At 46.8% G+C, this 26877-nt stretch overlaps 2 protein-coding genes across 2 annotated transcripts in view; both read right to left on the reverse strand.

Annotated features, from left to right (window-relative positions):
- The window catches only part of LOC134489823 (uncharacterized), a 60984-nt gene that overhangs the window by 32385 nt on the left and 1722 nt on the right, over positions 1-26877 (reverse strand). The window contains exons 2-5 of the mRNA XM_063292692.1: positions 26664-26778; positions 25393-25475; positions 9671-9800; positions 7051-8415 (exon numbers count right to left, since the gene is read on the reverse strand). Coding sequence (XP_063148762.1) covers positions 7051-8415; positions 9671-9800; positions 25393-25475; positions 26664-26778 — 1693 coding nt within the window. The remainder of the gene's footprint in view (positions 1-7050; positions 8416-9670; positions 9801-25392; positions 25476-26663; positions 26779-26877) is intronic.
- On the reverse strand, positions 11551-15592 carry LOC134492141 (SCAN domain-containing protein 3-like). Its single transcript, XM_063296313.1, has 3 exons — positions 15489-15592; positions 14504-15243; positions 11551-11846 (listed from the first exon to the last, which is right to left on the reverse strand). Exons 2-3 carry the CDS (start codon positions 15239-15241, stop codon positions 11607-11609), a joined length of 978 nt encoding a protein of 325 aa, XP_063152383.1. The 5' UTR covers positions 15242-15243; positions 15489-15592; the 3' UTR covers positions 11551-11606.

A 26877-nucleotide genomic window follows, 5' to 3' on the forward strand; every position in this document is an offset into this window, starting at 1 on the left:
CCACCCAGCCATTTCCAAATGTCTTCCTCCTCCCTAGCGATGTTCCCGCCGGCCCCAAAGAACCCGGTCCCCCCACCCGAGGATGACCCACCAAAGCCGCTTTGCCTCCAAGAACAGGCGGAGCAGGAAATGCCTTTAGGGGCAGGTCTAGGACGCGGAACTCTGTAGTTTTAACCCTTTCGTGCCTCCCTACTCCCAGTGGAAAACAGCTGGGAAGCACTGCAGGGCGTTTATTTATTCATTCATTTAGTTATTAAATTTATCCACCGCCCAGTCTTGTTCAAGGACGACTCTAGGTGGCTTGTTTGTTGTTGTTTATTCGTTCAGTCGCTTCCGACTCTTCGTGACTTCATGGACCAGCCCACGCCAGAGCTTCCTGTCGGTCGTCAACACCCCCAGCTCCCCCAGGGACGAGTCCGTCCCCTCTAGAATATCATCCATCCACCTTGCCCTTGGTCGGCCCCTCTTCCTTTTGCCCGCCACTCTCCCTAGCATCAGCATCTTCTCCAGGGTGGCCAAAGTACTTCAGTTTTGCCTTTAATATCATTCCCTCCAGTGAGCAGTCTGGCTTGATTTCCTGGAGGATGGACTGCCATTCTTGTGTTTTCCAAATTTCCTGGCATATAGCATGCATTACCTTGACAGCATCATCTCACAAGATTTTGAACAATTCAGCTGGGATACCGTCGTCTCCTGCTGCCTTGTTATTAGCAATGCTTCTTAAGGCCCATTCAACCTCACTCTTCAGGATGTCTGGCTCTAGCTCACTGACCACACCGCCAAAGCTATCCCCGATATTGTTATCCTTCCTATACAGGTCTTCCGTATATTCTTGCCACCTTTTCCTGATCTCTTCTTCTTCTGTTAGGTCCTTACCATCTTTGTTTTTGATCATACCCATTTTTGCCTGGAATTTACCTCCAATGTTTCTAATTTTCTGGAAGAGGTCTCTTGTCCTTCCTATTCTATTGTCTTCTTCCACTTCCACGCATTGCTTGTTTAAAAATAATTCCTTACCTCTTCTGGCTAACCTCTGGAATTTTGCATTTAATTGGGCATATCTCCCCCTATCGCTGTTACCTTTTGCTTTCCTTCTTTCTTGGGCTATTTCTAGTGTCTCAGCAGACAGTCACTTTGCCTTCTTGGTTTTCTCTTTCTTTGGCATGTATTTTGTTGCCGCCTCCTGAACAATGTTGCGAACTTCTGTCCAGAGTTCTTCCGGGACCCTATCTACTAAGTCCAGTCCCTTAAATCGATTCTTCACCTCCACTGCATATTCCTTAGGAATATTAGTGAGCTCGTATCTAGCTGATCTGTGGGTCTTCCCTAATCTCTTTAGTCTGATCCTAAATTGTGCAAGAAGAAGTTCATGATCGGAACTACAGTCAGCTCCAGGTCTTGTTTTTACCGACTGTATAGATGTCCCCCACCTTTGGCTGCAAAGGATGTAGTCAGTCTGATTACGGTGTTGTCCATCTGGTGAAGTCCATGTATAAAGCCGTCCCTTAGGTTGTTGGAAGAGAGTGTTTGTTATGCAGAGTGAGTTGTCTTGGCAAAATTCTATCAGCCTATGTCCTGCTTCGTTTTGTTCTCCCAGGCCATGCTTACCTGTAATTCCAGGTGTCATCTGACTGCCCACCTTAGCATTCCAGTCTCCTGTGATGAAAATAACATCTCTTTTAGGCGTGTTGTCCAGTAGGTGCTGCAGATCCTCATAGAACTGCTCTACTTCAGCTTCTTCAGCATCTGTGGTTGGGGCGTATATTTGGATCACTGTGATGTTAGATGGCTTGCCCTGAATTCGAATTGAGATCATTCTATCATTTTTTGGATTGTATCCAAGCACTGCTTTAGCCACTTTACTATTAATTATGAAGGCTACTCCATTTCTTCTGTGGTCCTCTTGTCCACAGTAGTAGATCTGGTGGTCATCTAATGTGAAGTGGCCCATCCCAGTCCATTTCAGTTCACTGACGCCCAAAATGTTTATATTGAATCTTGACATCTCACCAATAACCACATCCAGTTTGCCCTGGCTCATAGATCTTACATTCCAGCTTCCAATGGTGTGTTGATCCTTAGAACATCGGATTTGCCGTTCACCACCAGCACCGTCGGCTGCTAGCTGTCCTTTCGGCTTTGAGCTAGCTGCGTCATCACGTCTGGGGCTAGTTGAACTCATCCTCTGTTCCTCCCCAGTAGCATTTTGACCATCTTCCGACCTGGGGGTCTCATCTTCCGATGGTATACCGACATATCTCTGGTTGTACTGATCCATTGAGTTTTCACGGCAAGAATACTGGGGTGGGTTGCCATTACCTTCCCCAGGGATCGCATTTAGTCTGACCTCTCTGTCATGACCTTCCCGTCTTGGGTGTCCCTTCACGGTTTAGCTCATGGCATCACTGAGGTGCTCAAGCTCCAGCACCACAACAAGGTAACGATCCTTTGCTGAAACTGGGTGGCTTACAATAAATAAAAGAATAAAAATTCATTGTACAATATAATTTAATACATGTAAAATGTAAAATGTAGAATAATATAAAATGTAAAATCCAAGATGGTCATGATGGAATTTACAGGGGCCACATCATGGCACCAGCCACCAGCCACCTCCACTATCTACTGTCCTCCCTCTCACCCCAAGTGAGGTGGCAAAGCCAGGTTTTAACTCCCTTTCTAAAGGCCGGGAGAGTGGGGGCCTGCCTCACCTCTGGGGCTAAGTTATTCCAAAGGGTGGGGGCAATGGCAGAAAAGGCCCTCCTCCTGGACCCTGCCAATCGGCAATCCCTCGTGGACAGGGTCCGTAACATGCCCTCTCTGCCTGACCGGGTAGGAAGGGTCGATGTAATGGGGGTGAGGCAGTCCCTCAGGTGGCCTGGCCCCATGCCATGTAGGGCTTTAGAGGTGATAACCAACACCTTGAATTGGACCCAGAAGCGAACTGGCACCCAGTGCAGTTCACACAGCAACGGTGCCCTCCTTGGGGCTCCCAAGACTGCTTGCCTGGCCGCATTCTGTACCAGCGTTCATGAGATGGAAACAAATGTGATATCTGAGGACACCTTCAGAGGAAGCTTTTAAACTTTAGTCACTCGCTGTGCAAATAAAACTTGGCAGATTAAAACTTTCCGCTGATGAAAGTTGAACACGGTAGATAACGTCAATTTTAAAAATTGACTAACGTCAAGGGTGGCAATGGAAGCGTTAAGGGCATATAGGTAGGTTCCGATTAGTGTGAGTTTGAATAACACAATATATGATTTAGTGTGAATTGTAAATTGATATGAGGTCATGTTTAATGCAACCCAAAATTCAGTTAATGTGAGGCTAGTGTGCGCACAACTGAGGTTAGCGCATGTGCAGTTCCAGTTGGGGTTTGAGACACTGCTGATCTTTGGGTGTGCAAAGCTGAGAAAAGGAAGATTCTGCCAGAGGAAAACAGTACAGGTTTTAAAAAGAAGAGGCTTGTTATGACATCGGAGCAAGCATTTGATGCAATTGAGGAACACGAACGTGGTCATTCATAGCAACACTAAAACAGGGCAAGATGTTGGAATGCCTGAATCTATGGTGCAATTTTGTTTTTGCTTTTAGTTTGCTTTCTATAACTCCTCTGTAACTTTCTTGACCACAAATTTCAATTATAAGTAGATTCTTTTTATCCTTTACTGTACTATTTCATTAATATACATATAAAAAATTATGTTTAATTTTGTTCATTTCCATTGGGCTGGAACTAATTGCCCTCTTTTCCCTAGAAATAATCACTTTGGATAGTGCAAATTTCCATAATGCAACCGTTTCGTGGGATTCATTAACCATACTAATTGAGACCTACCTGTAATAGCTAGGGGGAAAATCTCTGTGGTGCCCCCTTTCCTTTGGGGCTCTAAGCACGGACTTATTTTACTTCATGGTTAATCCAGGGCTGCTTCCTGCAGATGCTGGGCTTTGCATGAAGGGAAAGAGGAGGAAGAAAGCTTCCTCCGTGTCAGTTTCTCAACCTTGGCGACTTTAAGATGGGTGGACTTCAACTCCCAGAATTCCCCAGTGCTGATAGGGGCTGCAAAGTTGCCTCGAAGGGAGGAAGCTGAAGCTGCTAAAATTTTCTCTGCTTTTTTGCCTCTGCATCACAGGAGGAGGTTGGGAATTCTGTTCTAAAAGCCGTCTTTCTTCTCAAACTCTGAACAATCTATGGCCCTCTGGAGGCCGCTGAACCACAATTCCCCACCCCACTTGACTGTTGGGGGGAGATGGGACTTATAGTTCAGCCACATCTGAAGGCCTTCAAGGGTTAGTGTCCTGCCCTGTCTCACTGCTTGGAGGCTGTTGGGTCTGGATGGGGAGAAATGGGCTCAGCCCTGACAAGACCGAATGGCTGTGGACATTATGGCCCCCTAGATCTGTGGACCTCCCATCTGTAGTCCTGGATGGGGCTTAATTCCCCACTTGAGATGGGTATGCAATCTGGGGGTCATCTTGGGCTTACTCAGAGCAGGCAGCAGCTGTGGCCAAGAGGGCCTTTGCACAGCTCCACCTCGTGTGCAAATTGAGCCCATTCCTGGATCAGGAGGCCCTTCAGACAGTTAGGTAAAGGTAAAGGTAAAGGTTTCCCTTGACGTAAAGTCCAGTCGTGTCCGACTCTAGGGGGCGGTGCTCATCTCCGTTTCTAAGCCTTGGAGCCGGCGTTGTCCATAGGACACTTCCGGGTCATGTGGCCAGCATGACTCGGAACGCCGTTACCTTCCCGCCGAAGCGGTACCTATTGATCTACTCACATTTGCATGTTTTCGAACTGCTAGGTAAGCAGGAGCTGGGATTAACAACGGGAGCTCACCCCGCCGCGTGGTTTCGAACCACCGACCTTCCGATCGACAGCTCAGCGGTTTAACCCGCAGCGCCACCGCGTCCCTAGCTCAGACAGTTACTCATGCCCTAATAAGCTTGTGGTTGGACTCTTGCCATTCGCTCTACATGGGGCTGCCCTTGAAGACCATTTGGGGTCTACAGCTGATCCAATGCAGCTGGATGGATAAGCGTGGATTCCAGATGCGTAGGATGCTATTTCCAGAATTCTCAGCAACAGCCACTGCTACACAAGGACTAAAAACTTAGCCAAAAAAAAAAAAAAAAGGCTGAACATTCATTCCCCAAGTAACTAAAAGCGGTAATAACGACTATAATAATGTTAAGAGGGCTGTTTCTGTGGGATTCTGTGGACTCTTGATAACAGAGGCTGTGATGAACAGTGCTGCCGGGTTCAGCAATGAGTAAACAGTTGGAGATCTGAGGGGCAGAGTTTGTCACAAAAGGGGACAAGCCATACAAATGCCCCGAGTGTGGAAGGAACGTCAATCGCTTGTGTAATTTAACTGAGCATCACAAAATCCACACAAGACAAAAACCATACAAAAGAAATCTGGGTGAGGGAAGACCTTTTTCTGAGAAGATTCTTTAATCAAGCACCAGCGAGTCATACAGATCCTCTGGGGGGAAATCTGTCTTTTAATCCTAAATGTTAATGGTTTCTGTGAAAAGGGGGAAAGGGTCAGGCTTTTTCCTTCTTACACAGCAAAGAACACATGTCCTTCCAGAGTGATATGAGCAGCACATGAGGCTGTGGGGAGAACTGGAAAGAGAGGAAAGAAATCTGATCAGCAATAATGGGGGGGAAAAAATCAAATGTGGATCAAAATTATAAATTAACAACAGAATAGAATAATGATTCAGTAAAAAAAGACGACGATGGAACTTTCAGTTGTTGGAAAAAGATTGTTCCAAAAATCAAAATTATTTTGAAAAGTGTATGTGCATGTGCTTGTGTGTGGGTGTGTTCCCTTTCTCCCTGGCATGGAGTCAGATAAGAAGAGCATGTGCCGGATAAGCATCTGGAAGGACTTACGGGCTGGATGAGGGCCAAGAACTGAATTGGGTAATGGTTCTTCTTTCCTGGATGAGGACGCATCTGACCTTAATTTTCTGGCCCTTTGGGGGGGGGCAGTTGGGTGGTTTTAGGGTGGGAACGGGAGCACGGAGCCTCTGGAGATCAAAGTGCTCCCTTCCCCACCTTTACTGACTCCCCAACCCTATCAGTCCCAAAAAACAACTCGGAATCATGTCACCCTAATTTCTCAGGGTGATCCAAGAGTCCTGGCATTACACGCTGCAGGGGTAAATAAATCCACACACAAGACATTTCACGTTATGCAACCAGAGGATATTAAAATTGGGCAGTGAAATTCATACCAGCATTAGGCTAAAATCTGGTTGCCTGGTTTATGATTCAGGGTACTGCATGAACCTTGCCTATGTAGTTTATGGTTCAGAGTGTTGTGCAAACTAAGGCAATTAGATTAATCATGATTCAGTAAACACAGGTCAGCCAACAATCCTAGTTATTCTCTCCCTAGCCTATTCCCATGCTTTCAATGCACAAGGAAGCTCTCTGGGTGCAGGAGATGCCAAATAGGCTTCCTACTGTTCCAAATAAGGTTTGAAAAGACCAGCACTGCAATATTCCAGCTAACCAATAGGTGGCAGCAAAGAAACACAAACACTACAAGCTCTGCCGCCATCTTGTGGTCCTCCCAAGCATCGCTGCCAATGCACAAGATACCCAGGAAAGACCCTTCTCTAAATCAAGGGGGAGCCGCTGCTGGTCAACATACAGAAAGTTGAGACACAGACCAGTACTCTCAGGGCAAAGCAGTCAAACAAAATCTCTTCTCTCCCCATTCACTTTACAAGGACTTAGTTTAAAAAAAGGAGTTTTTAAACTTTTCTTCTCATGCTGAAAGCAGAACCATGTTGCAATAATGCAGTAATTAACTTACATTTTGATTTTTCAGTATAACACTAAAGAGAAGAACAGTATGTCAAATGGTCTGTGGTTTTTAGTTTTTTATTCTAAACTGCTGAACATATTTATACACACACACACAGATACATACATACATACATACATACACACGACACACACACACACAAATCAGCAAGTCCTATTCCCTCTGTGCTGGTCACTTCTCCTTATGAATGTCTACTTTCAGCTGGAAAGCGGGGAGGCCAAACCCTCTTCCTTTCCCACCAGAAATTTCTCCCGCCCTTGGGGCAGACGACATTCCTGCTCTTCAACAGATCCTTTCATGGAAGATTTTCTCATACCAAGGACTTTCATGTGGTCGGTGTGCATCCTCTCATGTTTCTTCAAGCTTTTTTGGGCACTGAAGCATTTCCCACACTGACAGCATTTGTATGGCTTCTCCCCAGTGTGAGTCCTCTGGTGGCGCTTCAAGTCTCCAGTGAGAATAAAGCATTTCCCACACTGGGAACACTGGTGGGGCTTCTCTCCTGTATGAGTTCTTTGATGGCTCTTCAAATGTTCGGTCCGGCTGAAGCTTTTCCCACACTCAGCGCATTTGTACGGCTTCTCCCCAGTGTGAATTCTCTGGTGTTTCTTCAAATCTCCTCCCTGGCTGAAGCATTTCCCGCACTGGGAACACTGGTAGGGTTTCTCTCCAGCATGAATTCTCTGGTGGATCTTCAAACATTTACTCCAGCGGAAGCTTTTCCCACACTCGGAGCATTTATATGGCTTCTCTCCAGTATGAATACTCTGATGGTAGATCAGATTTATCTTCTGACTGAAGCACTTCCCACACTGAGAACATTTGTAAGGTTCCTCCCCAGTATGAGTCCTTTGGTGCCTCTTTAAGTGTACTCTCTGAATAAAGCTTTTCCCGCACTGAGAACACTTGTATGGTTTCTCCCCAGTATGAATCCTCTGATGTGTCTTCAGAGTGCTTCTCCGACTGAAGTATTTCCCACACTGAGGACATCTGTAGGGTCTCTCTTCACTTGGAATTCCTTGATTTGTTTTTAATGACTTGGTATAACTTAAGCTCTGCCCACATTTAGAAGGGTCATTTGGTTTCTTTACTGCGTGGTAACTCTGATAACAATCCACATTATCTCCTTCACTTTGTTTAGGTAATTCACACAGTCCCCCATCTGTTATGGTTCTGTCCAGTTTATTAACCCATACATGGTGTGGGAGGTTTATTTCTGACATGAGATAGTCCTCAAAATCCTCACTAGTGTGTGTCTCATCAAGCTCTACTTTGTAGTGATATCTTCTATCGCAGTTGGGAAACAAGGTTATTTCCCTTCCTCTTATTCCTTCAGAAGGCTGGCTGACTGAAGCCGTGAGACATTCTGCAAACTTAAGACATTTATTGTGTGTTCCAACCGGTAATTTCCCCAGCTGCTCTTCGGACGTGCATATTTCCTCCTGTGTCTCGATTGGCACGGTTGCACGGCCATACTTTATACGAGATTCTGTCTGGCATCGATCCTCAAGTTCAGTTTCTTCGCCCTGAGGAAGTTCCACTTTGATGTGATTTTCCATTTCATCCCCTGAAGAAACAGAAACAAATTTTGCTTGTGATCTGTTAACTTCTTTTAGTAAAGCTTCTAACTGTCTGTTGAACATAGTCTCCTTCTAAGTTACCACCGTTATCTTCATCTTTCTCCTTGATCATGTTAAATCTGTCCTCTCACATAGTACTTTAAAAAAACATGGAGCACCAAATCATCCTTTCTATCTTTAACATATAAATTTGAACATGATAATTTCAAATATTGTATTGATAGGATTTGATGTGGAGATTCCTAATCCGAAACTATTTTGGGATTCTGCTGAACAGGGTCACCAAAGCTACGGTGATGCCAGTTAAGAAGGGCTAGTCCCGGAACAAGATGGCTTCACAATCTCGCTCAACTGCAGCCTGTAAGTATATTCATGTGGAGTTCTTGGTGTTCCCTGAGCTTGTTTGCTTGCAGACGTTTCATTACCCAACTAGGTAACATCAACAGGACACAGTTCAACCTGGGCTACAGATTTTCTCTTCTATTGGAAGTACGTTCATCTTCAGATGACTAGAGTAAGGATATTCTAATTGTATGTGGGGATGACCCTGGGAGACAGGGGAAAAAGCTGCAGACTACACAATGGTCAGATAAGAGGCAGCTTATCCCGCAGCAGGAAATGGGGACGTGGCAAATGTCTCAGAAGGGACCCACCCTAGTTTCTTGGGCTTTAAAGAAGATGGCGGAGAAATGCACTTTCAGGCTTGCAAGATTCTGTTAATGTAGCTTTACAGTAAAGTAGAGCTAGTAATTCTGGGTGTGCTTCTTGTCTGCATGACCTTGCAAGGCTGGCAGGTATCTAGTAGAGACCCCATCAATTATGCTTCCTCCTGTCCTTCTTGGGAATGGAGTCATGGAATCTCTAGTATGACGTAAGGTAACACCCCCCCTCATCTGAGACTTCAGAATAAGGAAGATTTATACTGCTCATAGATATTCCTCAAAGTTTCACAGGCACACAGGTGACAGCCCACTTGTCCCATCTGCCCCTTCCCTTTGACAGTTCAAAGGAAGAGAGCCACAGCACCGCAGGGACCTAGTCAGGTGATGATCACTGCCCATTCGACTGTTTTTCATATATCCTCTCAGATCTATATTTCAGCTAGAATAAATAGAATTAAAACCATTTATGTTTTATGAAGGAAAGCCATCTTCCTATGAAGTCTTTCACATTCTAAAATGTCAGATTCCATCGGTTGAAATTTATTAGAGCTGCTGGATCCAGGAAGACCACCTTCTTTACCCAAAATATCTGCGTCCCCATCACCGTCCTCCTGCAGGACCTGCCAGAGCACAGTCTGTTGGCCAGGCTGGGTGAGATTCCGCTTCACGATCTGCAAAGACCCGCCAGCTTCCCTGAGAGGTTTTGATCTCTGTAAACAGCAGGAGACACCGATCAATTATGTGGCTTTGGCTATCTACAAAGTCGCACACTCTCCACTGCACACCTAGCAAAATAACCACCCTTCTCCCACCAGATTGCGCAGAAGGAACAGTGTTAAGGTAACTTCCAGTTCCCTCAAAACTCTAAACCAGTGTTTCTCAAACTTGCCAAGTTTGAGGAACACTGCTCTAAACAATTGTCCTGATGCCTATAGAATATCAACTTTACACACAGTAAACAGAAAAAGACACGCACCTCTTTCCCACATGTTTGGTCTATTTCCTGTCCTTTGGGAGGAAGCGATGGAGAGAGACTTGGGGGTTTGAATCCATTGCCTACGAAGACCAGAGCAAAAGAGAGATTTCAACAGGGGATGTCAGAGAAAGAACTCATCCATCTTTTGATCCATAAAGAGCTGAACAAGAGAACAGGAGCACCCTCTTTTGTTTAAAAAAAAAAGTCTAAGGAGAAGCAGGTTGCAATTCAGTGGTGGGAAAAGACATTTCTATAGAAATCCTCAGCTGTCACAACTTGGCCTGTGTCTTCTGGAAGGCTTTCAAAATGTGGCTCCCTACCCCACCCCCAGCATTAGGGCCAGGATATTAAGGGAGCCCAATTTGTGTGTCCATATTTATCTTACAGAACTCTTTTGTGGTGCCCCACGAAAAAAACCCACTCCCTTTTTGCGCTGAAGATGCTGCCCAGTCTGGGAATGAAACGTCTGCAAGAAAACAACAAGGCTCAGAGAGCACCAAGGACTCCACCGTTCAGCCCTGAGCTACAAACATGCTCTTCGATTGAATTTTCTACTGTTTACTTTCTATTGTTAAATGATTGTTATTATTACAACTGGAGGGCCAGTTTGGTGAAGTGGTGAAGGTGCTGGGCTAGCAACCGGGAGACCGTAAGTTCTAGCTGCTTCTTAGGCACGGAGGCCAAATGGATGACTTTGGGCTGGTCCCCCCCACACCGGCCCAGCCCTTCTCACAGGTTTGCTATATGAGGAAAGTAAGAGACAGCCGATTATGTACGCTACCTAGAGTCGTACATAGTAAAGACAGGATATAAATCTAATAAAAGAAGAATTCATCAAATTATATTCCACTATGAAGGTGTAGATGCAGATTCTCAGTCTTCCGGGTGGAATTGTCTGTGGGTTGAGTCAGGGCAACTGGATTTCCTTCTTTTTGGTTGGGACGTGTCGCTGCTTGTCCAAGCAGCTTCTTCAGTCTGGGCGAAGGTTGGTGAGGGGACCCCGTACGTGTCTCCCAGGGTGGCTGCATTGTCCCTGCACCTGAATGGCTGTTAACTGGGCCATGGAGGTGTGGATTGCCTTTGGGATGTCTTACTCCTAGATCCTTTGTTCATCCCCAAGTGGATCGGTAAGAGTGGCCTTCCTGGTGGTCTTAATCTTCCTGGGGACCGATGCAAGAGCAGCATGGAAAATGGGGGACAGGTTGTGTCTGAGGCCTCCGCCTCTAGAGGGGAGGACTTTCCACTTTGGCATGAATGGATTCCTTAACCCCTCTCTCAAAGCACCTACCTTCTCTGTCCAAAATGTGAACAGGGTTGTCCTCAGATGAGTGTCCTTTTTCTTTTAGACGAAGGTAAACTGCTGATTCTGGTCTTGTGGTGTTGCTCCTCCTGTGTTGGGCCATCCTCTTGTGTAAAGGACATTGAGAAACACTGCTCTAGCCTGTAGCTAAGTTCTTGCATTTTTTCTCAGATATAAATAAAGGCCAAACATGCACCTGATTTTTGGTACAGGGGGTGCAGCTCTTCCGGTCCCTTGCATTCAAACTCCGTTTGTCAAAGTGGCCTCGGCCACAAAGGCACCTCGGCCAGTCCTACTTTTCATCGGTCGGCAGCCAAGCGTCCCACAAACAGGAGGACGGCAGAAAGCACAAGAGATCCATGAAGTCTCACCCTGCAAGCCGATCTCCACATTTTGCTCTGCTTCCCCACGAACTGGTCTCTGGGCCGCATTCAAGGGCTTTTTCTCGGCAATGACAAAGTCGACCGGCTCCTCCTTTAACTGCAAGAGAAAGGGCAACCCCGGTCAGAGCGCAGCTGCAGGAAAAGAACGTCCTACTCTTGCAACTGATCCCCTGGGAATTCAAATCGAGGAATTTCCCCCACCACCACCAAAGAGGAGATGCCCAGCAGCTCCCGGATTCTGACATGATCCTTCTCAGATGGGTTAAGCTGCTGATTTGCCTTCTCCCAGGAACATCTGCCTGCCCAGTACGATCAAGTAGGGCAGGCCCTCTCTCTGGGTGGCCTCACTTAGGGATCGCGGGGCATGTTTTCTCGACCACTGCCTCCCTTTCGGGAAACTTTTCACGTGCAAAAGACCCCTGATTTCTGAGACAGGCCGTTTGGTGTAGCGGTGAAGGTGTGGGACGAGAAACCCGGAGAAGGTGAGTTCTAGTCCTCCTTTAGGCATGAAAGCCGGCTGGGTGACTTTGGGCTAGTCCCTCTCTATCAGTCTAACCCACCTCACAGGGCTGTTGTTGCGGAGGAGACAGGAGCATTATGTTGACATCTTGAGTTGCACAAAATAAAGGTGATACACAAATCGATTAATAAAGAACTAAACAGCATCTCCCAGAACAGCCTTTTGGCATTCAGAAAATTTATAAAGACTTGGTTAGCCAAACAGGGCATAGAACTGAAATATGATTGTCCCACTTGCAATGGAAACCGTTTGAATTGGGTTGATGTTGGTATAGATAGTCCTTGCATAGCGACCAGAATTGGGACCAGCAACTCAATCACTAACTGACATGGTTGCTAAGCCAAACATCAAGATGGGTTTACAATGTCACTTCCCATTTGGTCATTAAGCAAGTCACTGCAGGTCGTTAAGTGAGACATCATGTGACTGCAACTTGCGACTCTCTCCCAGCTTCTCCACTGACTCTTGTTGGAAGCTGGGTGTGAAGCGTGCAAATGGTGATCATGTGACCGTGGAATGCTGAGAGGGTCATTAATGCCTACCGGTTGCAAAGTGCTTGAATGTCGCTCACGTGACCTTGTGGATGGTGTGATGGTTGTAAATGTGAGGACTGGTTGTAAAGTTACTTTTTCAGTGCCATTGTAACTTCAAATGGTCACTAAACAGGGCAGTCTGTGATGAATGCCTCCCCAAGTTTCCAACCAGACTCACACAAGAAGCTTATGAATGTCTGATTTATTACTGGATAGCATGCAAGTTCAAGAGCAAAGCTGAGAATGGCAAAAGCCCGGGTCTTTCAAACAATTAAAGCTTAGACAGTTCCAATCCCTCCCCGCAGAGTCAGAAAGAGTCCACTCCCTGCAGCCTGCAGGTGTTCCTAAGGGTTCCTGCCGGTCTTCGGGAAAGTGTCCTTCAACAGGTGAGGTAGCCCAAACAGACATTCCAAAGTCTCTATGTCAGTGCCTGGTACAAAGAACAAGAGCAGCCCCCTCCCGGACAGTAACACGTGTCAGCACCAGCATGACATGGGAACTGGCTACAATGTTCACAGGAACATTGGAACAGGAACCATGACACAATCATTAAGCAAGATCTACCTATATATATATATATACAGGCAGTCCTCGGCTTATGACTGTTCATTTAATGATCCAAAGTTATGAGAGCCTCGGAATGGGTGCTTTATGGCCTGAAAACACTTCCGAGCTTTGCAAAATGTTGCACCTCCCTGCAATCACATGGTCACATTTTGGGCACTTGGCAACCAACTCACATTTTTGACCAGTTGCAGCATCCTGCAGTCACATGATTGTGTTTTGTGACATTTCTCGCCATTTTCCAGCAAAAAAAGCCCATTAGGGAAGCTGGAGTCACTTAACAACCGTGGCGATTCACTTAACAACCATAGTAAAAATGGTTGTAAAATCAGGTCTGGTGACATAGTGACTCGACTTACGACTGCAACAACTTGTGATGGAAATTCCAGTCCGAACTGTGGTTGTAAGTCGAGGACTACCTGTATCTGGCTTCTTATCTAGGTAATTTGATGGATTTATACACTCTATTGGATTTTGTTTGACTGAATTATGGAGGGGGAATGGTACACCACTCAAGAGTTGGTTTGTGATTGTTTTACAGGCTTAAAGGCAGCTCCAATCTGCCCACGCACTCTCCCACACTTCCTAAGTGCACCTAACACGAGCATTCTCACTACCACAACATTAACAGAACTTGAATGCATTAATGCACCGCACCAACCCAAAATGCGTTGCCTGGCTTTGGCTGTACGTATTGTGAAAATTCAGTCCCTGCCCTTTCGGAATCAGAACTTATGCTTCTGCATGTTGTATGATCCCAGCCAACTGTGGCTTGTTTAACAAGCTGTGGTTAAACAAATAAAGAGGTACACATGAGAATTTGTGCCCACTGTTGTTCTTCAAAAGGAAACACTCGTGTTCAAAATTAAAACTGGCAGCCTTACCTACACTGCATGATCCAGAATGTATTTATCAGATTAAAAATGCTACCACTTATTACTATTATAATGCAAATAAGAGTATCGCTCATATGTTTTTATCTGGAACGAACTCCGGTTTTAAACTGATCTAGAGGATTTCAGTCATTGTGACTTCTTATCAGTGCAATCAATTTTCAACCAAACTGATGAAGGTGGTTCCAGCAATTCAATTCAAAGGTTATATAACCTGTTGGAAATAAGCAGTATTAACATTCACACTTACCGGGGAGCTCTCAGTCCTGTCCTGTTGATTCATCAGGAAGTCCTCCAGGAGAGCCACTGCCTGGGAACACGTGTCCGGCCCTCCTGCCCGGATCCAGCTCTGGAGGTCAGGCGGGAGGCTGGCCAGGAACTGCTCCAGGACCAGCAGCTCCAGGATCTGCTCCTTGGTGTGTCTCTCCGGCTTCAGCCACTGGCAGCAAAGCTCCTGGAGGTGGGTATGGATCCTCCGGGGATCCCCCACCTCCTGGCAGCAGAACTGCCGAAAATGCAGGCGCTGCGCCTCCGTTCTCAAGGCTTCTCCTCTCAAAATGGCGGCCTTCAGCTTCCCATAGTCTTTTTGGTCTTTGGCTTCCAGGCTGTGAAAGGCCTCTTCGGTTTCTCCACTCAGGGCCGGCAAGAGACAAGCCACCCACTCCGCACGAGGCCACCGGCAGGCTTCAGCCACTTGCTCAAACGAAGTGAGAAAGGCCTTTGTGTCTTCCCAGGGAGAAACCTCCGTCATCATCAGATTTGCCCCTTGGGATTCCAGGAAGTGCTGCCACTGGGCTTTCCAGCGCTCTTGCCTCCCCTTCCTTGGATTACCTTCTCCTTTCCATGATACTCTCCATCCTGGCTGGCCTGTCACGTATTCAGGGTCAGTCCCACTTCTGGATTTTCCTGCTCCTTCCAGTCCCCTTTCCAGTTTGGCACCAGCAAATTCCTGGTCTTTTATTGGGTTTGCTGCCAACTCCATTCCTTTAAAAGCAGAAAGGAAATATCTTCCAGTTAAATCGTATTTAAAAGCTTTCAGATTTGCCCATGATGAAATGCAGCTGATATTTACTAACAAAACTTTGAAAGTATTTTTTTAACACGATATGGAGGTAGAATAAGTACTTTGAGATCAGATTAAAGAAAGGCTTTAAAATCTTTCCATTAAATGGCTGTTTTTGAGGATCTCCCTAGGTGGGTCCAAAAGGGAGGGAGGCTACAGGACTCACCCTTGACTGAGAAAGTCCTGGGGCCAAATCTTGGCACAATTGAGGCAGGAGGCTTCAATCAAGCGCTTTTCCCCTGCAAAACTGAAGAACAAATGTATTTATTATTATTAATTTATTTTCTATCCCACGTTTATAATTTTTTACAAATAACTCAAGGGGGCGGACATACCAAATACTCCTGCGTTCTATTTTCCCCACAACCACCACCCTGTGAGGTGGGCAGGGGTGAGAGAGGGGGACCCGCCCAAGGTCACCCAGCTGGCTTTCCTTCATTGACTAATTTATGTATTTACGGGTGTATTTACTTATTTATTTATTCATATACATGTGCATCTGGCTGAACAGGTACCCTTCTCACCCCGGGGACTCCAGGCACAGAAAACGCAGGGCAGCAGTTCCAGGGGAGGCTCTCCCAGCCCGGCCCAGCCCCTTTTCACCCGCCAACCGGGGCCTCCTTTCCTGCCAGCTGTCCTGGGGGCTCAAAAGGGGAAGCTGTGCCACGGCAGCGCCCGGCCAGGCGGGACCCGACGGGCAACCCGAGGGCAAAGGGCGCCCGGGGAACTGCTGCCCGTCCCGCGGCTCTTCGGGCACCGGCAGCCCCCGAGGCCAGGCGAGAGGCGAGGCCAGGGAGGGCCGGGCCGGCCTCGGGGAGCGGGAATTTCCCCCCCGCGGGCAGGGCCAGCCGGGCCGCGGCATCAGCCACCGGCAGCCAGGGCGGCCCGCGGGCTTCTTCGCGACGGGCGGGCCCCGCAGCAGGGGAGGAAGCGCCCCGCTCCCCGGGCCCCGCAGCCGCCTTCCGCCAGGCTCCTCCCGGGGCCGTCCCGACGCGAAGGGCCCCGAGGCCGCCCGCCCGCCATTGCCGGTCCCCCCCGCCGCCCCGGGCGCGCCCCCGCCACGCGCGCCCCCGCCAGCAGCCACGTGGTGCTCCTGCCGCGCGACCCCCTACCGGAAGCGCCGCGAGGCCGCGGGACCCCCCGGCCGGGAGGGGGGAGGGCGGGCAGGCCTGCGCTGCTCCGGCGCCGCCGACGCCGTCGTGGGTCTTCCTCCGCCGCCGCCGCCGCCGCCTTTGTTCCTGCGGGGCCGGAGGGTGGAGCGGCGGCGGGCGCGGCTCCGCACGGCCGCCCCCTCCCGGCCGCCGCCTTCGTGGCAGCTCCGCCCTTCCTCCCCGAGGAGAAGCCGGGCCGGCCCGGGGGCGCGGAGGATGGGAGGCCACGCGGAGATGCCGGGGGAGGGGGAGCGCCGGCGCAGCGCCAGTCGGGGAGCCTCGCCCCGCCGGCGCCTGGAGACGGGCTGCTCCGCTGCCCTCCGCAGGCCGTGTCTGCCCAGGGAAAAGCCCTCGAAGCGGCCCCGCGGAGTGGCCGCTTCCTTCCCGAGGCCAAGGTCCCCTTCAGGTCAAGAATTTTGGGAATTGAAGTCCCCCCATCCTAAACTCCTTCAGCAAAGGATCGTTACCTTGTCGTGGTGCTGGAGCTTGAGCACCTCAGTGATGCCATGAGCTAAACCGTGAAGGGCCACCCAAGACGGGAAGGTCATGACAGAGAGGTCAGACTAAATGCGATCCCTGGGGAAGGTAATGGCAACCCACCCCAGTATTCTTGCCGTGAAAACTAAATGGATCAGTACAACCAGAGATATGTCGGTATACCATCGGAAGATGAGACCCCCAGGTCGGAAGATGGTCAAAATGCTACTGGGGAGGAACAGAGGATGAGTTCAACTAGCCCCAGACGTGATGACGCAGCTAGCTCAAAGCCGAAAGGACGGCTAGCGGCCGACGGTGCTGGTGGTGAACGGCGAATCCGATGTTCTAAGGATCAACACACCATCGGGACCTGGAATGTAAGATCTATGAGCCACGGCAAATTGGATGTGGTTATTGGTGAGATGTCAAGATTAAAGATAGACATTTTGGGTGTCAGTGAACTGAAATGGATTGGAATGGGCCACTTCACATCAGATGACCACCAGATCTACTACTGTGGACAAGAGGACCACAGAAGAAATGGAGTAGCCTTCATAATTAATAGTAAAGTGGCTAAAGCAGCGCTTGGATACAATCCAAAAAACGATAGAATGATCTCAATTCGAATTCAGGGCAAGCCATCTAACATCACAGTGATCCAAATATACGCCCCAACCACAGATGCTGAAGAAGCTGAAGTAGAGCAGTTCTATGAGGATCTGCAGCACCTACTGGACAACACACCTAAAAGAGATGTTATTTTCATCACAGGAGACTGGAATGCTAAGGTGTAAGGATTGCCTACCCTAATAGACTCAGACTCACAAGCAGGAACTTAATGATATCTGATTTATTAAAGAATAGTATGCAAATGCAGAGAAAGCTGAGAATGAGCAAAAGCGCGCCAAATACAAACTAAAAACCCTCCTCCCCTCCCAGACGAAACACGCATCAGCCAAACGACATGCGAAATGTTACAATGTAATGGTAACATTGGAACGGTGAACATGACATAAGGTGGGCAGTCAAATGACACCTGGAATTACAGGTAAGCATGGCCTGGGAAAACAAAACGAAGCAGGACATAGGCTGATAGAATTTTGCCAAGACATCTCACTCTGCATAACAAACACTCTCTTCCAACAACCTAAGAGACGGCTTTATACATGGACTTCACCAGGCAAGGACCTAGCAGAAGATCAAGAAAAGGTGGCAAGAATATACGGAACTCCTGTATAGGAAGGATAACAATATCGGGGATAGCTTTGACGGTGTGGTCAGTGAGCTAGAGCCAGACATCCTGAAGAGTGAGGTTGAATGGGCCTTAAGAAGCATTGCTAATTACAAGGCAGCAGTTGGAAAACACAAGATTGGCCATCAGATTGGAAAAAATCAACTTATATCCCCATACCAATAAAGGGAAACACTAAAGAATGTTCAAACTATCGAACAGTGGCACTCATTTCACATGCCAGTAAGGTAATGCTCAAGATCCTGCAAGGTAGACTTCAGCAATTCATGGAGCGAGAATTGCCAGATGTACAAGCTGGGTTTAGAAAAGGCAGAGGAACTAGGGACCAAACTGCCAATATCCGCTGGATAATGGAAAAAGCCAGGGAGTTTCAGAAAAACATCTATTTCTGTTTTATTGACTATTCTAAAGCCTTTGACTGTGTGGACCATAACAAATTGTGGCAAGTTCTTAGCGGTATGGGGATACCAAGTTATCTTGTCTGCCTCCTGAAGAATCTGTATAACGACCAAGTAGCAACAGTGAGAACAGACCACGGAACAACGGACTGGTTTAAGATTGGGAAAGGAGTATGGCAGGGCTGTATACTCTCACCCTACCTATTCAACTTGTATGCAGAACACATCATGCGACATGCTGGGCTTGAGGAATCCAAGGCTGGAGTTAAAATCTCTGGAAGAAACATTAACAATCTCAGATATGCAGATGACACCACTTTGATGGCTGAAAGTGAAGAGGAACTGAGGAGCCTTATGATCAAGGTGAAAGAAGAAAGTGCCAAAGCAGGTTTGCAGCTAAACCTCAAAAAAACCAAGATTATGGCAACCAGCTTGATTGATAACTGGCAAATAGAGGGAGAAAATGTAGAAGCAGTGAAAGACTTTGTATTCCTAGGTGCAAAGATTACTGCAGATGCTGACTGCAGTCAGGAAATCAGAAGACGCTTAATCCTTGGGAGAAGAGCAATGACAAATCTCAATAAAATAGTTAAGAGCAGAGACATCACACTGACAACAAAGGCCCGCATAGTTAAAGCAATGGTGTTCCCTGTAGTAACATATGGCTGTGAGAGCTGGACCATAAGGAAGGCTGAGCGAAGGAAGATCGATGCTTTTGAACTGTGGTGTTGGAGGAAAATTCTGAAAGTGCCTTGGACTGCAAGAAGATCAAACCAGTCCATCCTCCAGGAAATAAAGCCAGACTGCTCACTTGAGGGAATGATATTAAAGGCAAAACTGAAATACTTTGGCCACATAATGAAAAGACAGGACACCCTGGAGAAGATGCTGATGCTAGGGAGAGTGGAAGGCAAAAGGAAGAGGGGCCGACCAAGGGCAAGGTGGATGGATGATATTCTAGAGGTGACGGACTCGTCCCTGGGGGAGCTGGGGGTGTTGACGACCGACAGGAAGCTCTGGCGTGGGCTGGTCCATGAAGTCACGAAGAGTCGGAAGCGACTAAATGAATAAACAACAACAAAGCTCACTTGAGGGAATGAAATTAAAGGCAAATCTGAAATACTTTTGCCACATAATGAGAAGACAGGACACCCTGGAGAAGATGCTGATGCTAGGGAGAGTGGAGGGCAAAAGGAAGAGGGGCCGACCAAGGGCAAGGTGGATGGATGATATTCTAGAGGTGACGGACACGTCCCTGGGGGAGCTGGGGGTGTTGACGACCGACAGGAGGCTCTGGCATGGGCTGGCCCGTGAAGTCATGAAGAGTCGGAAGCGACTGAACAAATAACATCTTAAACTCACCAAGGTTGAACCACACTGGCCTAGGCAGTCCTTAAGAGCTCACATTTTAGAGAATTGTATTGAGCTCAGCACCACAGGACAAGCGTTGCCGACGGCCAGATGGAAAACTAAGGCGCCCTTCTGAGTGCGAATGCAAATGCTAAACCTTTACAGGAGTTAAAACGTGGGGACATAACCAGAGTGAAATGGCAGCCTTGGAAACTGGAGGAATCCATGAATGAAAACCTGCATACCCTGCAAAGGTGTGGCCAACAGCATTGTGCTCCAATGACATTTCACTGCATGGATTCTGTCACACGCAAGAGCTGTAATAGAAGGGCTTGTGTTTGGCCACGTGGCTACGCCGCCCCCAAATACAGCAAGTTGGGGACCAAGTGACGGTATCAGAAAAAACAGGCTACCAGGGTCAGGAAGTGGCAGCGTTTGCCTTGTTCTCCATGGCTGTTGGAACCAGTCACTTAACATACGAGGGTTTGGCACAAGTCCTGTGAAGAGGTGTGGAAATTGCAAAGCATTTGAAATCTGCCATGAACCTTAACTGCTGGGATTTGGGAGAATCTCGCCCACAGCGGTGGGTGGGCAAACCAACTGCTCAACCCGACAAAGAAACGAAGACCCTTTTCCTCCAGGACATGGTACTTCTTTATTATATTCACAGAGAGAGGTCCATCAATACAGCTTCCCCAAATGCATAGCCATCCTCCCCACACTGCTGCATCCAGAAGGGCTCTGCGAGCGCTATCATTTTATTGGCAGTTCTCAACCAAATCTAAACTGTGACGCCTGCCAAAATTTTTTTATATTTTTGCTACAGACTTTAAATACACGTTAAAAACACATACCTGACCTTGGTGAGGTCTCATTTATCCATGATTTTTGATGTATTTTTTAATGCATGTGCAAAATGGCAAAGGGGCATCTGTGCGTGTATAAATGACATTTTCCCATATTCTTGTTACAGGTAGTCCTCGCTTAACAATCATTTGTTTAGTGACAGTTCAGACTTGTGACGGTGCTGAAAAACTGACTTACGACCGGTCCTCACACTTACAATCGCTGCAGCATCCCCTGGTCATGTGATCACAATTTGGACACTTGGCAACTGGTTCACATTTATGACTGTCACAGTGTCCCATGGTCACATGATCACCATTTTTGACCTTCCTCGCTGGCTACTGGCAAGCAAAATCAATGGGGAACCATATGATTTGCTTAACAACCACATGGTTGGCCTAATGCCCACAGTGATTTGCTTAGTGACTGCTACAAAGAAGGTCTAAAATCAGGTCAATTTGCTTAATGACCGCTTCACTTAGCAACCAAAATTCTGGTCCCAATTGTGGTCGTTAAGTGAGTCCTTAAGGACTATCTGCAGTCTTGTTATCTAGAATAGGACCCCACAACCACTGTGGGCCACTTGTGCTATCTGTTTAATTGCTTTTTTTCTATCTTAATTTAAAGCATTACATTATTTTTTTTAATATGCAGGGACATAGGCATATTTGTATTATTACATTTATTTATTTCATTTATATGCCTCCAAAATCATGCAAGTCAATTCTGACTTAAATTTATGAACTTCATATACTTGCTTCATGTTTGAACAGGTTGGCAACTATGTAATCACAAGTTCTGTTTTATATGAGGAAAGTCTAAACAAATTTAAATAAAACAAAAACATACAAGGATCAAGGCTTGTTGAAGCCAGAACCAAACTCCTGCTTTAAGGATTTGGGTTTTTTCCCCCATCTTAAAGATGGAGACCTGAAGAGAGATCTCTGCTGAAGGTTGATATCCAGGAAGGATTCATTAAGAGCTTCTTGAACCACAAATCAAGGCTGTAAGGCTAAACAAGAAGTTTGGAATGAAGAATTAAATTAAATTAAAATGAGCATTTAAAAAGACAATACAAGGATTTAGCTGTCCTGTCCTGATCTGTTTATGAAACAGTGCAGAGCTAATTAGAACATTCTTTAGTAAAAAGGACAAGTAGTCAAAGTTGAGAAAATATTTTAAATAGTTTTAAATACGTTTTGCTTTAGGCAGTTGTTATTTTGACTTTCTTTACCAAACTGTCCTGAAATTTTTAATCCTTTATCTCAGTCTTCCTTTGATGGGTAAAATAGGGATGTATAAATGTTTTATCTGAGAATGACCATTTATTTTGCTAGTCAATCCATTCAACCAGCATTAGTGTTATGTTTATTTTTTTACTAGAATATTACACTTCAGGATTATTTTAACCTTTATTTTCAATTTTCATCTTACCACTTCCAAGTTCTGGTTAAAGCTTGAATATCAGATCTAGGGGGACCAATAGGCCACTTTCTTCTCAGCCAAGAAGAGAAAACTCAATAGACAAATGTAGGACTCTTGGGTCCTAGAAAGAAATCTCAACAAGAGAAAGCAGTAACCACCCAGGGTCCGCCATGTGGGGGAGATGGGCGGTGATAAAAATATGATAAAAAATAAAAATAAAAAATTAAGGAGGAAGATCAAAGAAATTAACTTTTTTGTCTAGTGAGTAAACAGTATAGAATTTAATTGGGACAATGATTTTTATTGGATTATAAGCAATATCAGAAGTGTATTTTAGAGGGCTATAGAAGGGGTCTATGTGTGAGAAAATGAGATGTCCAAGGTGTTAAGTTAGGTATCTGGAAGCTGATGTTACCAGATTACTGCAGCTTCAGACCTTAGCTTCCTCTTAGGTAAAGTTGGGCTTTTCAGATAATTGTTCTTTTCTGACCGCTTTATAGGAGAAATTATTTCTTTCACAGCCTCGCTCTTTTTCTAATTTTCTACACATTTCTTTATGCTTTTGAAGTCTGCCATAGGGAACCTTTTTAAAACCTGTAGGAGCTTTTTCCCCTCAACTGAACAGAAGGTAGGAATCTTGAACTGTCTGTCGGAGTGGTAGATGCTGATTCGTGTCTTCTGTTCGCCTGGAATGCTCAAGTTAGTTCAACAGAGACGGGTGGAGGGTGGTGCCTCTTCGGTGTCTGCCACTGATTAGTGAATGTAATTCACGTTAACACCCTTCCTTTCTGACACTGACACTGATTTCACTTTTTATGCTCTAACCTTTTGTTCTGTAAGGCATGGCTTATTCCACACTGTGTTTCCACTGCTTTTCTACGTGTTCGTCTTTTGTTTCAGCTTTCTGTGTGTGATTGATTTAATCAGTGAATTCAAGTGGGTTCTGCCGCCGCCTCCCAGCACGGCCCCCCTACGTGTGCTCACCGGAGCAGCCGAAAATCAGAGGAAGGAAGAGGCCGGTTCTCACTCCCCCGAGCTTAAGTTCACACTGGCAGGGGGTCCTGGGGCCTGAAGCATCTCCAAGACCTCCTCCCGGCAGGCCTGATACAGGGAGGGCACAACCTGTCTGCTGAAGGTGGTACAGGACGGGATTTTGTAGTTGGGGGCCAGCAACTTCAGCAGGTGCTGGAAACCCGTATCCTCCACCATGCTGAGCGGCTGGTCGTCCAAAGCCATCATCTGGGCGATCGCACGGGTCACTTCGGAGGGCTTTGGGTCAGCCTGCCTTTTACCGGATGACCTCTGCTTTGTCCAGCACTGTGGCAACGCACTCTGCGTCAGAACAGGTGCCTTTGCCTTTCTGCTAGTCGGCAACACGGTTCGTGTGGTGGTAATGACAGCTGGAACAGTGTTGGCGTGGTGCCTCTGAAGATGTTTCAGCAACCCAGACGTTGAAAAACGTTTTGAGTTCTTGCCTCGGCTAATCCGTCTCCTGCAGTGTGTGCAGATGCCGTAGCAAGGGTCCTCTGAATCCAACTCAAAGTGATCCCACACGACGCTGTGCTCTGGACCGTTGCGGGGCTTCTTTGGCGGGGGCGGATTGCTTGGCAGGGCTTCCGGGACCCCCTGACCGCCCTCCCTAGGAAGGGAATTTGGAAGGGGAGTGCTCTGGTATCTCTTCCAATGAACTTCAATACATTCATCTCCTGCCCCAACCGGTGATCCGCCCCGTGGCTCTCGTGACTCGCGCCTTCCTTCCGGCTTCTCGCGTTTCACAGGCAGAGGGTCATAGCTGACCGGTGGCCCCATCCTGCAGATGTCCTCTGTTTCAGCTTCTCCACACTGAGAAATCTCCACCTTGATGTAATTTCCCATTTCATCCCCTGAGGAAACAAAGAGGCACTTGACTCGTGTTTTGCTAATCACCTTTTACAAGACCAATTTGTCTTTCCTCGGCAAAAGGTGCTGAGGTTTCAACCTGCGCCCCAACTCTTGCAAAAACAAACAAACAAACAAACAAAAAACAGTACTGTAGCAATGCTTGGACTGATATCAATGCCAAAGTGCTTTGGGCCTAGAGAAAGGAAAATGAGCAGTGGGAAATCACTCTCATCGGGACACCTTATTTGTCCTTTATTTATGTTCAAGATACAAGCTCCCACCTTCTTAGCTCCTTAAAATTGTAAATGTTAGAAGTACAAGGAGTGGGCAAGGAGCGATGGGGGAATAACAACCATCCTTGGACCAGTAGCAGAAGCAGGGCCTTGAGACCCAAACATCCATGGACTCTGCACAATAATCTGTCTGATCTGTCCACGGAGCGCAGGAAGTACTGAGGCTTCAATAACAAGAGGGGGAGAATTCAACTTCCCCCATCACATGCTATTCCTGGGGTGCCAAGTCTCTACCACTACACAAAGGCCTGAGCACCAAAGGGTGCATTTCCTGAATTCCCTTGTGTTCTGAAAATCTGGAGGTGGCAGTGGCACTGCCCCAGTTGGTGGCCATTACTATCCCAAACACGCAGATGACCCTCCACCATTTCCATCAGCCCTTTCCCAGCCCTAAGAAGGAGAGCCAGCCTCGCACGGACCTGGTCAGGCCCAGGTTCACTATGGCTGCTTTTCATATATCCTCTCAGGTTTATATTTTAGCCAGACGAAGTGGGAAGAGATTAACATCCATTTATGTTCCAGGAAGGAAAGCCACCTTTCTGTGGATTCTTTTCCATTCTAAAATGTCAAATTAGATCTGCCAATATTGGTTGCAGGTACTGCACCGAAGAAGAAGACTGTCTTACCCAAAATTTCTCTGTCTGCGCTGTTGTCGGCCTCCTGCAGGACCTGCCAGAGCATAGTCTGTTGGCCTGGTTGGGTCAGACTCTGTTTGACAATTTGCAAAGACCCTCCGGTTTCTTTGAGATCCCTCGATCCCTGCAAAAACCAAGAGACACCAAACCCTTTAATACCTTGTGGTTTGACCGACTATCAGCAAAGACACACCTACTTCCCTGAGGCTGACTGCACATCTTACAAAGCAACGATCCCATCAGATTCTGCAGAAAAAAACAGTGTTAAGGCAAAACTTCCTCAAAACACATTGTTCTCCTGTAAACAATTGCCCTGATGTCTACAAACTACCATCTACATACACAATAAACATGACACATACCTCTTTCCCACCAGTCTGGCCCACTTCTTGTCCTTCAGGAGGAAATGGCAAAGGAGAGAGACCTGGGGGTTTGAGTCCATTGCCTACAAAGAACAACAACAAAAAAAGAGATTTCAGTAGGGAATTTTAAAATAGGAAGTCTTTTACTTGTTTATCCCTAAAACAAAATGTTGTAAAAGTGGGCAGGAGGCAAATTCTAAGGAGAAGGAGGTTCTAAAGGAGAAGGTTTCTGTACTGAAATCTGCAAGACCTTCTGGTTGCTCAGGAGGCCCCTATAATGGCCTGTGGGAATGACCTTGGGAGACATGGTTGTGCTTCTTCTCTGGACTATCTTGCAGGACTAACAGCCCTGCTTCTAAGGAGGCTTTTTGTTAACATTCTTTGCTGAGCCTTGTTCATAACTAGCCTTTTCTGATCAGGTAGCTGACCAACACTAACTACCCTAAATCAGCCCCCTTTCATAGCAAGGTACCAGTAGTATATACTGAAGATTCACCAACCAGTTTAGGTGCTGCACTGTTTACAGCAATGATCTTGCACAGACTAGTTTTCTAAAAAGAAAGATGAACTGAGGCAGCTAAGGTCTAAATATTGAGAAAGATTCTGATTATAAAGGAATGCTTAGATGCAGAAATGGCTATTGCTAAGATACATCATTACAGGTAGTCCTCGACTTACGACCGTTAACAATGGCCCAAAGTTACGACAGCCTCAGAATGGATGCTTTACAGCCTGTAAAGCACTTCTGAGCATTGCACCCCCCCACGGTCACATGATCGCATTTTGGGCCCTTGGCAACCAGCTCACATTTACGACCAGTTGCAGCATCCTGAGGTCACGGGATCGCATTTTGCAACTTTTTCGCTGTTTTCCAGCAAAAAATGCCCATTGGGGAAGGTGAATTCACTTAATGACCACCATAAAATGGTCGTAAAATCGGGTGTGGTCATGTGGTGACTTGACTTACAACCGCAACAATTTATGATGGAAATTCTGGTCCCAACTGTGGTTGTAAGTCAAGGACTAACTGTACCAAAGTTTTGCACATCTGACCAGATGCAAGGATAGCACATATGTGCCTTCAGTTCTTCACACTCTCACACACTCAGCTGGTGCTGCTTTCCTGGTCCTCGACCATCAAGCTACATTGCCCAAATTGTCTCCTCCACAAGGCTGATGAGGACAAAGGAATCTGCCCCCCCCCATCTAGTCATCCAAAAAACTCACAAAAGGAAAAGTAGAGGAAAATTTAAGAGCTCCTGAATTCTGACCCAGCAATTTGGCATCCACATTTGGCTCAGTTTCACCATAGACTGGTCCCTTCATGGCATTCACGGGCTCTTTCTCTGCAACTAGGAAATCCACAGGCTCTTCTTTTAATGGCCCCTGAAACAGGAAACAGAATCTTACAATGGGAGAAAGAGGCTGAGAAGGTAGCACTGATTCTTTCAGCGAAAACAGGCGATCCCAGCAGCTCCTTTTTCT

This window comes from Candoia aspera, chromosome 2, assembly GCF_035149785.1.
Source record: "Candoia aspera isolate rCanAsp1 chromosome 2, rCanAsp1.hap2, whole genome shotgun sequence".
NCBI lineage: Eukaryota > Metazoa > Chordata > Lepidosauria > Squamata > Boidae > Candoia > Candoia aspera.